This window comes from Pezoporus wallicus, unplaced genomic scaffold, assembly GCF_028554395.1.
Source record: "Pezoporus wallicus isolate ANWC-B61680 ecotype Strahan unplaced genomic scaffold, APGP_CSIRO_Pwel_v1 contig_5261, whole genome shotgun sequence".
Taxonomy (NCBI): Eukaryota; Metazoa; Chordata; class Aves; order Psittaciformes; family Psittacidae; genus Pezoporus; species Pezoporus wallicus.
In genome coordinates, this window is record NW_026642423.1 from 5,797,890 (window position 1) to 5,814,856 (window position 16,967).

At 38.5% G+C, this 16,967-nt stretch overlaps 1 protein-coding gene across 4 annotated transcripts in view; it reads right to left on the bottom strand.

Moving 5' to 3' along the window:
• CLASP1 (cytoplasmic linker associated protein 1) overlaps positions 1 to 16,967 on the bottom strand; it is a 173,397-nt gene that overhangs the window by 47,802 nt on the left and 108,628 nt on the right. For 2 of the 4 annotated variants that reach the window (XM_057430126.1, XM_057430125.1), the window contains 3 exons: positions 4,874 to 4,977; positions 2,392 to 2,415; positions 1,237 to 1,481 (listed from right to left, as the gene is read on the bottom strand). In XM_057430126.1, coding sequence (XP_057286109.1) covers positions 1,237 to 1,481; positions 2,392 to 2,415; positions 4,874 to 4,977 — 373 coding nt within the window. Of the gene's footprint in view, positions 1 to 1,236; positions 1,482 to 2,391; positions 2,416 to 4,873; positions 4,978 to 8,785; positions 8,849 to 12,641; positions 12,750 to 16,967 lie in introns of all 4 variants that reach the window. The other 2 variants (XM_057430124.1, XM_057430127.1) reach the window with 2 other exon arrangements.

Sequence of the window (16,967 nt, forward strand, 5' to 3'; positions counted from 1 at the left end):
GAAAAAAAAAGAGGCAGCACACATGAAGGAAGCATCTTTAAAAGACTCATAAATAGACAACATTAAAAAGCTTCTCTGATGTAGGGAGTCTAACTACCCATATTAAAAACCTGTAGCACTTCCCACTTAAGGACTATACCATGTCATGTAAAGTTCTAGAATATTTTTATGATAGCAAAAGAATAACCTTTCCAGGCCTGCTCTCCATACATTTCCTTCAGCCTGTTAACATGAGCCATCAAGTATTTTCAGCCAGTGTAAAGGCCTTTTAAAATGGAAAGAATTGTGTAAATCCAAGTAGGTATCTATAAACCATACAACCACCACTTATAAACTTGGTCATAATCTAAGTACACCATATTCATAACAGGAAAATAAAGTGTCAGAGCTCTTTGTGAATGTTATCTTCAAAGGAGTCAAAAGATAATCAACTTGTTTCCAAACACTTTCACCATAAACTAAGGGCAAAAACCTATGGCCTGAGAGCCAGCTGTGGCCATACAAAGTTTCCATATAACTACTGGGCAGTTCAAAGATCTGCTGTAGTGTGTGACATGCCAAAGGTGTTGGAAGGGTTTATGTGTCTTTCAACAAAGGAAAAAGGTCTCTCTCCTACCACAAGCAAATTTTAAGAGTACACCTATTTCACTGCCCTAAGAAATTTCTCTCTACAAACTACACCACTTACGGAAGCCTCAAATATCTAAGATCTTTCAAGAGTTATAAGTAATATCTGTAATTACATCTGACAGACTTCATAAGGAGTCAAAGTATACCCACCATAAGCATTGTCTGATCTCAGCTTTGAAACACACACACACACATTTTAGAGTAAATGCAGTGAGTGTTCGCTTTACCAACTGAATTGCTGGGAGAAAAACTGAAGGTTCAGACTAATGTAAATGCATTCAAAGGGTGGTACTGCTTTTACAATACCATCATTGTGGGAAATGTCACTGTGCTGCAACAAGCACCTACCACTGGAAGCCTTCACGAAACAGAGGAAGGCTAAGAGAAGACAGCATGCTTAACTGAGTCCTTTCTACATTACTGCTACAAATTTAACACAAATTACACTGATGACATAGCAGAACTTTTTCCAAAAGTTCCAAATTGTGGTGACAAAGCCTTCATAGCTGTGAAAGATACTATCTGTCTCCATAAGGCAGGTACATATTACTGACATCTGACTATAGCCATCTTTCATGAATGGCTGAATTACAAAATCAAGGTCACCTCAGTGTCCGCTGACTTTTCAGTAAGTTCTGAAGACCTATGAGCCCCTCTTTCCTTTCAGACCAGTTGGAGCTGGCACAGTGGTTCAGAACCTCAGCCACATCTTCAGTCTGCCGCAGGTAGTGTGGAATGCCCCCATTTCTGGAACCATAGGAGCGCTCTGAGCAAGCGCTTGATGCATCACTGTTAGCATCATCATCGGAGTACATCCCATAGGGTTCATATCTTCTTCTCACTGTTTTTTTCTGGAAATGGGGAAATTCAGACTTAGTAAGTTATATATAGTTACATCAGTGCCAAAAGAAATACATTCTATCCATAATCACTAAAACAAAGACTATTCATTATTGCTACAGTGATGTGTTTTACAGACATCACCAAGCACTGCCTGCTTACCTTTCACAGTAGAGCAAGACAGATCCCACTGATTTCAATGAGACTATTCAAGTGACTAAGGGGAGCAGGGCTTGCCTTCCCCAGCATGAAAGCTAGATATTTATGCCCAGTGAAATTAGCTACTGGTAATCATATGTTGTTTTAGTGTCAATAACAGTCAGTTCCACTGTTACAGACTCTATGACGATACAAACTCTACTTCAAGAAAAAAATGAAGAGATGAAATAATCTGTGCTGACATGCACAGTCACTTTGATATTGATAATAAAGTGGCTCTAGAAATGCACTGGGATACAGGAGATGACAATTTCTCCGTTAGTCTGGGCTAGGACTTTTCCAGAGGCTGCTATGGGAGCTGAGTACTCAAATCACACTCATTTCCATAGCATGGCATTAGAGGACCTGATTCCCTTAGGTACCATCTTTGACAACCTCGATTCTTATAGAAGAGATATTAAAATATTATAGTAGCAAAACAAATTGTGTGCTATACTACATAACAAAATCTTATATGAACCTTAACAGAACAGGACTGATATATATCAGATAAACGAGAGTCTATATTCTAAAGTGTTTGCTACAGAATTCCCTCCAGCATGAAGCCCTGCAGCTCTTGGACTTGTGAAGCTAGCAGTTTTGCTTCCACTAGGACTGCAGGTTTGAAGTGTGGAAATTAACACAAATGCAGTATCATGGGTGTTAGCAACAGGGTGGGTAAAGTTGGAAAGTAGAAATAAAAAGTCAAGAAAGCACTAGTACCTTGCTCCTGGAGTCTCCTAACAGCTGTAGGCAGGAAAATATTGAAGGGTGGGAAAAAGCATAGAGAATTATGTCAGAAGCTTATGTAGGGTTTGGTTTTGCAACAAAAACGTATAGCAAATGTGTCTTAGCAAATTAAAATACAGTATATGCAAAATAAAAGTGGGTATAATAACGCCTGTGTTTATCTCCAAACTGTTGCTTTACCCTTATAGCCTACAATTTCCATTAGGGAGCCTGGAAGTGAGATTATATGTTAATAGGGTTTTTGATGGTAGATCTATATACAGCAACTCTCTGCTTACCTTTTAGAAATGCTGCTCCGTGAGATACCAAAGTTTTTCATAATGATTTATATCCCCATATATTATCAGTAGCATTTGATTTTTAGAGTCTTGGAAAGAAATTCTGATGTCAGGAAACCACTATCTACAGTGCACCACATTTAATCAGCTTCACTGGATCAAGTTCTCTCTCAACCCACAGTTCTTACACCACATTTTTTTTTGAAGCTCAGCTTCTTTCAAGACACACTGACTGTCATCCCTGGCTTAAAGGCCTTACTTAATAGCAGAGTTTCTATCACCCTTTGAGCTCTTCTGACAGATCCAAGCACTGATTCTCAGTACAGACACTGCAGGTTTACCCCAAGTCCAGCTCTCGAGACAGACTGGATCCAGTGGGAACTGTACATGGAGAGTAGAGGTCACAAAACGACCCACTGTGTTCTACTTAAACTGAGTATTTGGCTGAAGCCATCTCTGGAGAAGTTATTTTCATTTCTTACTACAGAGAAAATAATGCTTCTCTGAAAACAAGACTGCTGGGTAAGAGCTGGCATTGCTTCACTCTCTCAAAAGAAGCCTAAGGAGCATTTGTAAATTGCCTGTTGTGAGAAGAGCAAATTAGGGAAAGAAAGGAACAACAAGATCATGTTGCATCCCCTAAAGCCATACGAATTCAAATTGATCAAACAAGTCAGCAGCTTAGTATCCAGCTAGACTTAAGGATTTCCCTTTGAAGTGTTCAACCCTTTCAGATTTTAACATTCCAGTATAATGTCTTTTTTGTTTAAAAGAGTGGAATATTTAAAAGGGAACAGTAAGTCTACCTGAATATTAAGTTACACTAAAGAGAGATGAGTGATCAGCAGTGAATTGAAACACTGTGACCCCCTCCTCCAAGAAACCTGTACTGAGCAGCTGCTCACATTCATGGATATAGCCTGATTTCATTTACACAAGCAAGCTATCATCTATAATTATGCCTTGAACTGCTCTGGTGGCAAATTTGAGGTGCCGAGAGCAGAAATTTGTTCACAAGCTGTTATGTCTGGTAATGAAAATGCCCACTAATGATTCAGCCCACTAAATGCAACACTGCCATCTATCATATACTGTCCTACCTATACATTAGTCACATATCCTTTTCTTTTGAATGGCAGATTTTGGAAAAAAGTGATGTTTGTCTAAGAGTACTCTAATAATTGTCTAGAAATGGGGGTGACATGAGCTGGGTGATAATCGAATATAAAAAGGAAAATGTTCGCAATCCTTAGGGAAAGTGAACTAGGAAATGGAGAAAGGACACCTATCACAAACTCTGGGGACGTGGTTCATTCTCCATAGAGATCTGAGATATCTGTCTCAAGACACATTTGGAAGTCCTCCCCTCAGGTCTTGAGCTGGAGAAGACCCAAGGTATACTGGTACCCAGCTAATGCTGTACAATAATTGCTCCTGCCTATACACATCCTCTCTACCCCAAATACTGAAGGTAGATCCACAGGCTTAACACTTGCCTTCTGAAGAGCAGAAAACACTTTCTGGGTTCTAGCTGAGAGATGTTATAATACAGTAAGATTGTACAGGACAAAAATTTTTTTTTTAAATTACAATGAATTTACTTAGAAATGTACTGAATGTTTGAAAGTACTAGCAGCAAACTTGACAAATTACTTCAATTTAACTGCATGAGATGGTACTGATTACAGGCAAGCCAAGTTACAAGCTGATTCAAGTATCTAGACAGGTGCAAATAACACAGGCAGGAACTTGTGAAATTCTTAGTTATTTTCTAAACCAGATAAGGAATCAACACTAATAGAGAACACTTTTCCTGACATAGTCTTCATATAGGTAACAGGACTGATGGAAATCCCTGATCCCGCAGGTGCTGAGCACCCCCACAGTGCCACATACATCATTTAACAGCCAAGTGAAAGACTAACAGCTGATTCAACCCATCCTGCAGCTCTAGCACCAAGCCACAGTTTGACAACAACTGTGGAGAATTAACATGAAATAAGGAAACAAACATTGCTGCCAATATACCTAAAGACAAAACAGCAAAAGATAACTAACTCTACAGCATCAGACACCGGCACAATCAGAACAAAGCTATTTAGAACGAGGAGAACATACGTACAGGTAACTTTAAGCCACTTTCCGGTGTTGGAAGCATTTTGTATTTTTCCTCTTACCAGTGCATCGGCCACAGCAGCCTCCAGATCTGTGCTTGTGCTCAGGACTCGCATGGCATTCACAGAAGCAGGCATCCTGCCTGGCTGTCCGAGTCCAAACCGGTCTGCACAAAAGACAACATTGAAAAGGGTTGTTAAATGAATTCACATTCACTTGGAATCCTAATCAGGTGCCGAGCAGCTTTCCCCACAGGCTCTGGGAACTTGCAGTGCTTTTCCATTAAATACACTTTTATCCACAGCTCTAGAAAGCTTGCCATTAGAGTAAGAAATAAACTATTGTTTGCTGGGCCCCAGAGATAATTTTGGATCCTCAGGGCAGCTTCTTTGGTTTATTTTTTTATGCTGGGAAGCAGAATGTCTACTCTCTTTCTTTTTTAACACAGAAGTTGTTTCCAAGTTTTATTTTAATGTCAGAGGCAGACAGGCCAGTCCCAATCTGGCGCACTCGGGAATCAAGAGAAAGCTTCTCATTAACTTTAGAGAGACAGAATTGTGGCCAGTGTCAGAACATGTTAATACCTGAGCATTCATCTACCCTGCAGCTTTTTCTCAGGCAAGGATGTAAGATTAGTAGCACCAGATTGCCTATCTTATTTCTCAAGGCTTGATTAATCAGTAGAATATCCCCCTAGGCACCACGGTATAAAAATAAGGTTTATTATATGCTTGTGAAGTGCCTCCAATTTTTATGTTGTTCTTGATAAGCATTTTAAATGCCATTTAAAAGCTCTATGATAATCAAAATAGATTTTTTTTTTATCAAACAATATCAATCTTTCTCTCTTGAAATTTGATGGCAAAGCACTCAGTGGCATCTGAAGCAAGAGGATTGAGTCTAAAATGTCATTTACACTCTTCATAATAATTAGTTTATTATTTGCAAAGTTACTGAAATCAGTTTCTTTGGGCAAAGGCCAAATTCAGAAAGGCATGCTAGCAGGAATATGACAGAATCTGTGACCTGAGGACCACAGGCCAGGCTCTGACAGAACAGTCCTCCTAGAAGGGCTCTGGATTATAAGCAAAGAGAAATTGGTTTTGGCATTCCAAGATTTTGTTTCCACATGGGCCTGTCTTTTCTCAAGAAGGACTAGGAACATCCCTTCTGGGACACACCTTACGCCTCTGTCCCCTGCACCCACACGTGCCACTAATAGTATTGCCAGCAAATTCAGTGTTGTGCAAATCAAGCTGCATGAACCCATTTAAGAGACCTTCAGCTGATCTGCATTGGAGGCAAACATCAAGCAGCAAGATAGAGGGATCAAGTCACAGAGGTCTTTTATTAGTTCATCTATATTTAATTTAATTAAGGAAAACCACTGCTTATCAAAATGCCTAATTGCATCATGGACTGAGGTCAAACATGATCTGCAGCATCTTACTGTATTTTTCAGGAAAAACACTGTGCTTATCACAGAACTTCATTGCTTTCTTCTTTATAAACCTACTGCGCTTAAACAGATTTTAAGGAGTTAGTTCACACTGATATGCATAATTTAAATCGGAGAATGAAGTTTGCCAGACTACTGTCCTAATTCCAAAGCCTTACCCAAATGTTTCAGAGATTAAACTCCCAAGGGGATATTTTTTTAAATCTGAAGTATTGAGGAAAAACAACCCTGAAGATTAGTATTTAATTCAGAGAGAAGTGTTATCTACCAAAATTTACTGTTTCTCAGAGTTACGTACCCAGACAAGACATTTCTGATTTACAACAAAAGCACACCTTCTACAAAACACATTACAAAGAAAACAAAAAACAAAACAAGAACAATCTTAGAACTACTGCCAAAAAGTAATCAAATCATGACATTTCACAAAGAAATAAAAGTTTTATGTGTTATTACTATCCCCTTTTTTAATGCACTTGGGTTGAAGAATCATTTCAAATATTTAGCTTAAACAGTACTTCATCCTTAAAATGGAAAGGTGAGCACACTTCAAATAGCAGCAAAGAAGACGACAGTGCATTAGGTCTGATTGAAACTAAAGTCACTACTACAGAGATGTACAGAAGGCAAGTTTTTTTCCCCAATTGTAAAAGATATTTGGTACAGTACAAGGGCTGTAAATGTTAAATTCTGGACTCAGTTTCATATTTAAACTCTACTCAATGACATTACTCAAGTTTACTCCAATCAGATTTTGGATTTAAGTTTTGAAATAACATCAAAAAAACCCATTGTCATTTGTTTTCACGTAAATTTAGTATTACATTAGAAAAGGGGAGATTGTTTGGGTTTTTTAAAATGAAGAACAGAATGACAAAGTAATTCAGTTGTAAATCAATTAAACACCCAGCATGAAGAAACAAATTTGAGCTTTTCTTAACAAAAAAGGTAAGTTTGGCACGCTGGCTTTTATCTGTCTCCATGGCTATCGGTAATTTTCTGAAATACTTCTTTCAGTGACTTTTAATTCATAACACCCAAGTCACTCAGGGCTTCTCCCCAAGACACTGCTGCCATACCTGTGTGCAGAATTTATACCTTAGGACAGACCTCAGCATATTCCTACACGGGGCTTGGAACACATTTGGCTCTTTTCTTGCCCAATGTTACAGGACAAGAAATAAATAGAATATACTCTGGCCAAATTCCCAGAATATACATGGCCACATGTCTCCCCAGCTAGATTCATGACACTTGTTATAAACTTGATGAAAATTTGCAATCACCATTTTTGGCCCGATTTTGCCATTTCTAGGGAGATTTTGACACAGGCAAGCATATAGAATTTGACTATGCTTTGCACCAAAGCACAGGAGTCAAGCATTAAATGATTATCACAGGAAGTTGAATGCAAACAAAGCTTAAACCTGTATTACAGTTTGAGGTATTTGAAAAGTTTTCAGTTATTTTTGTTAAATACAAATTTGGCTTGTTACTTTGAAAAATGCCAGTCAAATCAGCTCGCATCATTTCTGCTGAGCAACTTGATGCGGGAAATGTTTTGAGAGTTCTAGTTAAGTGACAGTCATTTAACCAAACTTATGAGAAACAGTATTTTTCACTCTGTACCTGAAGGGTATTAATAACTTTCAGTATCACTAAATCTTTATACAATTTCAGCCTCCAAGAAAACACTGAAGCCCTCATCTTCTACATCATCTTTCTCCCCACAATTAAGTCTTATTGTCCCAAAGCTAGCAGCCCTCATTCATTTCTAAGACTTCCAGTGAAATATCCTGATTCAAAAGGGAGTTACAGGTTCTCCATAACTGTGACTCCAGCACAGGAAGGGGGAAAAAGCAACTGGAATCTGCAGATTTTTCTCATTATATGTAAGCATTAGTCTCCTGATGCCAAAGCCCAGTGAAATTACAGGAATAATTTTTTCAACAACTTCGGTATGCTTTGGACAGGGCCTTCAGATTTATATGAAGGATGGATCAACTTGTGTATGCTCCAAAGTTCATTTTGAAAGCTCATGAGGTGCTTAATTCTTGTTGTTCTTGTGTGAGAGGATCCCACAAATACTTTCATTAACAGAGACAGGAGTCCAGAATATTTAGTAATAAATGGGATGAAACCCACTGCAATTCGGTTCTAGGCATTGGGAACTGCACCACTGCTAAAGGGGAAATAGAAATTGGAAGTTCTCTGCATCAGTCAGGATTTACCCCATGCTGCACAACTGATCCAATTTACGGGAAAATTGAGAAAGCCCTGGATCACCCTTTGTTTAAACACTGTTCACAATGTTCCTCAAGTACATAAAATTAAGAACATCCAATAACTGAAATTCAAACCAAAAAGCCACGTTGAACAAAAACGGAACAAAAAGCCCCACAGCGATGAGAAGCACATGCCAAGTGCTAGCTGATGCACGTGATGGCAAATGTTAAGATGGTGTAAAACAAGACTACGTATAAGAAGCGGATTCATGCAGTTAGCGCTTGTTCACCTGACTGCCCAACAGAATCAGCAGTGGAGAGAGCACTAGTGGACCTGGAATGACGTCGAGAAGCTGCAAGTAGAAGGAATGGCAACACCCACAGGATTAACACACATTTAACCCGAGACAGAAAATGCCACAATCCGAAGGGGATGCGAGACTGCTACCGGTAAAGGTATTTCATAGTGACAGGGAAATGATGCTGTATATGAATGCATAACAGATACGGTGCAAGCCCCACAGCAACACCTCCATCTGTAGCTTCTCCCTTATCCCCCATGACTGTAAACACAATGCATGACAAAACTCATCTGTAACAGTCCCAAACCCAGTGCAGTTCAGCAAAAGAAAACCCAGTGCACATCAGTCACATTCCAGAACCACAGATCTGGAAGACGGCCATCGTGAGAACATGGAGCACATAATTACAGAGCAGGATTTAGATGTGTCTTAATCTAAACCCTGAAGTGAAGCCATGATGAATGCATAAGAATTGTGCTTGCAGATATTTTTCCACAACATTCTAGCCTATGCATAAAAAAGCAATGTTAACAAAGAGAATGAATAACCACATAAGTAGAAAGAGTCATACAGGGAGGTCAGCCAACCACTGCCTATAGGTCCTTGGGTTGGGTTTCCTTTCCAAGTAAACACATTTACACACGTATCATAGCTGTTGCTACTACCAAAAGTCTCTTGCTTTTAACAAACTTTGCATACATGTTTCTTGAATCTAAGTATGTACATGCACAGATAATCTGAACTGCAAGACTGTACACCTATCTAGAATTACACCACATGTATACAAATTGTTAACAGCAACAGAACACATACAGTAGCAGAAGAGCTGAAGCCAAACACAGTTCCCACTTCAATTCCCAGTTGTCAGCAGCACATAAATCACAAATTGCCTTTGGAGAGGTTTTCAGTTCATGGAATCAGCAAAAAGGCGAGTCTTTCATGAAAGCAAATGGAAAACTGGTTCAGTCATTTCCAAATTACAGAAATCTAGTTTTTCTAAAGAGGCTTTCCCTGTGTCTAGCAATGACATGCTCACCTAGCTCAAAGCAACTGACCCAAGCAACTGATTGCCCATTTGAGCAATTCATCACCCCTCAGGGCCTTACTACTTTAACACCTAGTATTGTCAAGAAACTGAAAAAAATAAAGCAGAATCATCTTCTAATACAAACAGGCTTTGTCAATGATGCATATACGTGTGCAGCAGAAAAAAAGAAATAAGTCTTCTGTTCAAGGCAGAGCATTCATAAACACAGATGCTAACATTATAAAACAGGAATCAGCAAAGTGAGAAAAATACAATTTCATTTTTTTCCCAGTTGTGAGAGCTTGACTAGAAGCTGTACAGAATATGCAATGTGGTCTTTAACCATGGAGAACACATGCATTTATTCAAGAGAACAATTCACCGACACCATAAATAACTCATGAAAGATTTGCAGGATCAGTGCAGGATCATGGACTGAACCTCACAATTAAGATTCTGAGCTTGCAATTGCTTTCTCTCAAGCCATCCGCTGTGCCCCTGTGGACGTCACTGCAAGATCAAGGCCCATGAAGAAACAGGAACAACAAAAACAAAACAAGAAAAAAAAAAAAAAAAATCACATCTCTGCAAGGAGGCCATGTGTAGAGTGACTTTTCACTGGTGTTTCCTAACTGATGAAGCCAGAAACTTGGTGCACAGACATGCATACCTGCACAGCAGCCCCAGAATAAAGCAAGGTCAGGATATCAGTGTTGACACTGACCATGATACTGTTAAGTGCAAGAATCCTGTTGTTTACACATAGTTAGCTTAGGTATAATTCCCTAATATAGAAGTTAAACTTTATGCACAAAAATAGACCATGCATAGTAGGATTATATTATCTTAGAATTAATGTAAGATTAACTGAGTTCTAGAAATACTATAATAGAGTAATACAGTTTTGGCTTAAATTAACAATATAAATTTCCTTCAGATGAAGTACATACTACATAATTAACAAGTTCATGAACATGAGCTTAAAGCATTTCAATGAAAAAAAAGACAATATGATAACAACCATATTGGGTTACTATTGCATTGATACTACTTCCCCCTGTTACCTTAATGACTTAATAACAATGTATTTCTAGAAATGTATTAATCTTCAGACAATTAAATATAGTGAGCCAAAATAATGTTTGTTAGAAACAGTGTAACAGACATCTGTAACTGAAATCATACAGTCAGTGTATGAGTCAGACTCAGTAAAGATGGTGGCATTCAAAATTCACTAACTGTGATTCTGATATTTTTCAGAACAAGGGCTCAAGATAGTATTTCAAGGAATGTATTTTCAATAAAATAAACAAAACAGCACAATGACATAGAACACTGATGAATTAACCCTGATTATACACGTTGGCTGGAGAAAAAAGCTTCATCCAATCTTGAAGCTAGGAAGTGAACTATAAAAACGAGATGCCATTGTGCATCTACTATCCATTTATGGTTCTGGTATCAAATCAGCTTCATTTAATCAATTAAAAAAGTTCATCTATTTCAAGATGAACTCCTCCCATTTTCCACCCAAAATTGAGATATGACAAATAATACAGATTATTTAATAGCTCAAAAGAATGAAGTTTTGAAACCAAAAGCCTCTTAATATTAACCTGAAGAATCCACTCTACACCATTTACACCAACAGGATTTTTACCAATGATTTCATATGGATGAAGGCAACCAGCCTCTGCATTTGATAGCCAAATCAAAAATGATAACATCTACATAAGTTTAAAGGATTATTTAAAGTACAATATATTAAATATAAGAAGCAAACAGAAAAAATTTGCCCATCTGTCTATATTTTTCATAATTTTTTTCCCTAATTGGATAAAGTTGCAGAATTAAGCCCAAAAATTCTATGCTCCATTTACACAATACCTGTATTTTGTTACTATGTGTAAAACAGATCGTGTAATACCACTCTTCAGCCTTAATGAAATCTGTAAGAGCTTCTTTCACATTTTTAATACCACATGCACAGCTGTGAAATTACTACATAAATGAGGAGTGCCTGGAGATCAACTATATTTCATGTCTGAGATGACATGATGACTTGTTCATACAACAAGTAATGTATTTGGTTGAATATATGATATGGTATTTGATCAGAAACATTAACTATCCTGCTGCTTTCAGCACTGTGCAGAAAAACTTCTGCATGTGGTAAGCATAATGAGATTTTCTATTTGTACTGTACACTTAAACTGCATATCAATTATTCTCCTTTAAAACCTCAGCCTTTCCAGGATTTTAGGCTGCTTGAAAAAGTTTCCTACAAAATGGTGCGTGCAACTTTTTAACTGATGATTGACAACACTGTGAGAAACAACTACAAAAAAAAAAAGAGCTATCTCTATTGGAGGATTTAGTACAGAAATGATATACTGTTACTGTACCAGCTGTGAGAAAATCAGATCATGAATAATCAGTCACCCAACAACAGGCTACAACACTATAGACTGCTTCACTGTGACCTAGAAAACAGAGGCTGGCTCTCCTGTAGATTTCCATCAGTGTTGTCAAGTTAAGCACAGCAGCCCCATATGACCTGTTTTAATAAAACTAAAACTTACAGAAGTTCAAACTAAACTATTTTCCTGCTAACAGTGAAAAGCCAAGAACCAGAATTGAAGCATGCAGAAGAAAACAGAAGGGAAGCAGGGTTGGAAACAGCGACTGTGTCAGAAATCCAACAGAGGACAGGGAACAAGCTCATTCCACCTGGCAGTGTCTTGAAGGGGTAATCACAACAAGAGAAAAAGGAAATAAATATTGACCCTTAAAGCTCCAATGCCTACATGTACTCACCAAGTGGAGGAAAGCCCCGAGCAGGGCTTGTATCTCGACTGCTCTCACGGCTGGTATCACGACTGCACCCCTGACTCATGCTGGGTCGGGGGATACGACTGCTCCGTGCTAGCATGCAGCATGGAGAGTTTCAGAGAAGGTGAACAAGTTTAATGAGGACAGAAAGCTCAAAGTCAAGTTACATTTCTGTTAGTTACGGTAATTATCACATTAGTAATTATAATTTGCAGCAGCCCACTCAGGCTCTTTACAAACCAACTACCTTAACATGCTGAGCTGTGTTTGTGATGTGAAATTGCAGCAGCATTAAATGTCTGGTTGACAGTCTGCTTTTTTCTTAAGCAATCCAAGTTCTGTTATTCAAGTAGAGCAGGAATTCTGAATCACTACGGGGAGCTCTACTTTTACAAAACATGCAAAACAGGTGAGGCTAAAAGAAACCCTTCTGGAGTATTTTTTCTGTAATTATAAGATAAACAGACTCTGGAACAAAACAGCAAGTCAAAACTTTCAAAAGCAGTCTTTCAAGACTAATATGCTATTTTTACATAGATTTGCCTTTCATAAGGGAAGTTTTGCCATGAATAAATATCCTAAAGAAAGAAGGTGTATTGCACAGACTTGCAAAGATATTTTTCTCCAATGAAAGATACTGGGAAAAAACATTTAGAACCTGACTACCTGAAAGACAGGTTAAAAGGTGTTTGAATTTTAAGACAGCAGCAGCTTCAGATCTTTTACAAAAACTAACTTCTACTCCTCAAACATTTCTAAAACCTTGTATTTATGGTTTTATATGCACACAGATGGAGATGTGTGCACTTAAGGGTGGCTCTAAATTATATTCTTTACTCTGACAAAAACATACATCAACAAGACTCTTTGGTCTAGCAGCTGTCAAGTGTTCAATTTCCTACAGCCTAATACGGCTCCTGCCTACCAGCCGTGTCACGGGAACTCATCACGTGCACACTCTTTGGCCAAAAAACAAAGTGGTAAAAGATTAAACTGCTTTCATAATAAAAAGTAATCACACTTACTCTAGCTGAAGTTTTACTTTCTAGCAAATAGGAAAAGCAGAGCTAGGCTGTCAGAAGGTTGCTTAACATCAAGGATTTGAATTTTACTATTTTCTTACATGACCATTTTAGATACTTAGATCTGGATTATTCCTCTGCAAGTTCTGTGTCTTTCTCGTATGAAAGATGTTTGCAAAAAGTTATTTAATAAGCTTCATGTCTGGTCAAGAATACTATGTTTTCTTAGGTAAAAGAATAGCACTTAATTGTCATGAGTTTACCTTGAAGAATTTAATGACTAAAGCGGGATTTCCTTCGCTGTTTTGAAAAGGCAGTAGCATATTTAAACTGTTCAGAAAAAGCCTTTAAGGAATTTTCTCATTCAGAGAGTAAAATGTAATCTACCACTTTTGATGACAATGTAGCAGAGGCACATATAAACAAGCCTGCTAATACTTTAATAGCACCCTTGTATTTATAAAAAAAAAGTGTCATTTGCATGCTTCAGAATATACATATTCTTACAGAATCATAGAATCAACTAGGTTGGAAAAGACCTTTAAGATCATCAAGCCCAACCATTACCCCAGGACTGCCAAGGCTACCACTAAACCATGTCACTGAGGGCATCACAGTTTTTGAACACCCCAGTGACAGTGATTCTACCACCTTCCTGGGAAGCAGGATCCAAATCTGTTGGTTTGTACACAGAAGCTAGATGCCTAGACTCAAGCTAATGAAGTTCCACTACAGTTCTTCCATGGGATAATATATACCGGCTCTATTATTACCCTTTCAAGTAAAACAGTACAGAACAAAATAGAAACTTTCATATTTAGGCTTTAAAATTTAAATACAGACTACTGCCAGATTCTTGGTTTGTCAAATCCCTCCCAGTTTTGCAAACCCAGCTCATATCTCAGATGAATTAATGGTTCTGATGGTTGACCTTTGATGACAGACAATACAAGATGAGCTATTGACTAAGTTGATTAGATCGCTGTGATGTCTAAAACTTTCGAGTTAGATGGTCTTATAATAAATAAGACCGACACTTATACGAACTGGATGAAACTGTGGTCCATGAGTACAATAATCCCACCTTGGAAGTACAAGCAAAAAAGCTGACAGATGAACTGCAGGTGAAAGCAACACTCTCAAGTCTTCCACACACATACTTGCTTGAAATTGAGGACTCTCTAGAAGCAAACTTCTCATTCTTGGGTCTCATGCTTGTATGTAAATAATGGCAGCCTTCACATCAGGTTTACACAAGCAGTCATTTCTCTTAAGTAAAGAAGATCTGTCAGTCTTGTCTATAATACAACCCTACTAAAACCAGCAATGGCTCTTTAGACAGGGAGAGATGCAAATGGTTAAAACAAAAATAAAATTAATGAATGCACATAGCACATTCTCCCTCCGTAACAGCTAACAGCAGCAGCATGAAGAGTGAAGAAAATGCACTTTAACTGCATGAGAGCATACCACAGATGAAGCACAATACTGACTGCACAAGCAGAGCGCCTAAACCCAAACACCAGATACTTCATGAATAATGGTCAAACTAAAGATTTACATGTTACAAACACAGAAGCAAGTAAAAAAGAATGGATTGAAAAGTACTGAATGATAAATCTATTGTAGACTCCCAGGCACCTGCATCACTTTTAGTGTTATGTTATGTTAGGAAGCTGGGGTATCAGCCACTCAGAGTATTTCCTTTAGATACTGCCACCAGTAAGGGCCAGCAGCATTGTCATTTAGACAAGCATCTCATACTGTCCCAGCCTGTGCCTGCAGTACATGCAGCAAAGGTGGAAAAGACAGACATGAGTCTCAATTTCCGAATTCCCAGCTCCCAGAAGTTGGACAGAAATCAAGTAAATGAATAGCAAAATTGGTTAAAAGGAGTAGGCAGGATGAAAGCAGTGTGCCCACAGCCAGCTCTGGACCGAGAGCCTAGAAAAGGACATGAGTGACTTGTTTTCAATAAAATCCCAGCTTTCTAGATGTGTCCTGTACATCTAAGTTTTACCAATTTCATCCAGAACATCAAAAGTAATTGGATACTGTTCACACCATTACTAAAACACACTATTAGGCTGCCTTACACCAGTGGAACCCAACAGATGGAAATCCCAGCAGCAGAACTCAATAGTGCCCCTGTTTACCAATCTACCCCTTGGAAGAAACCTGTATTTCATTAGGGTGTGATTTTTAGTGATTCTTAAGACTAAAAAAATCAGCAGACGCTTCCTTTACATCAATGCAAGCATTTTAAAGACCCTGTAAAAGCTGCTAAAACAACCAAAGGAAAGCTCTGCAAGTGGGGTACACCCAGTAGAAGTAAGTCAAGAACTGCCTTCAGCTTTCCAATAAACACACACAGCATAACCACAACAGGAGGAGTGCTACTGCATGAGATTGAGAGCCAACTGTGCCTGCTTCACTCTCTGGAGAATGACAATTTCAAATCTCTCACTCCTTTCAGATTCAACTGTGCCACATAATCTGCTGAGCATCAAAAAAAAAAAAAAACAAACAAACCTTCAGGCAGATAAACTTTCAATCCATGGGAATTGGATATTACCTTTTATTACCTTTTTTGAGGTGGTACCCTTTAAGGGGTCCAAAGTAAAAAAGCTCAAGATTAAGTGGACTATATTCTTCCTTCCCCAAGAGATTATTGCTGCCAGTAAATCTCCACTGAGCAGACAGCAAAGGCAAGCTTAAAGCACCACAGAACAGGGCCCTATAGGTGACCACGCAGGACCTCAGCATACTAAACGCGCCTCACTGTGCTGCCTCTTGGAAAACAATGTACTACTTCAAGGTTTCCAGAATACAGAAGGAACACATTTCATGGATATCTGTGGTCATCATGGAAATCTAAAGAGCATCCACATGCAGAGGCTCTATTAGGTTGTTACTGCCTCAGAAGGGCCTGAAAAACTGCAGTAGATGGTTCGGGTATAAAGCCCAACTGCACACAGGGACCCACATTCTGTGTGCTTAATCTTCACACACAGCATTGGTCAAGCTGCAATTCCCAGTCACCCCTACAAAAACTACGTATCAATGGATGAGTAATGAGCAGGATCCAGGAATTACCCACTTCTAACTGCCTGATCTGTGCAATGGTTCAACACTGGCTGCACTCAAGCACATCAGACTCTGAAAAAGTCTATCGTATATTTAAGACCAAGGTGAGTGGGAGTCTCTTTAATGAAATGAACAAATGGAAAAATGAAAAATATGCCAAGGAAAGATAGGGACTGAAGCAACACAATAAGGAAGCATAAAA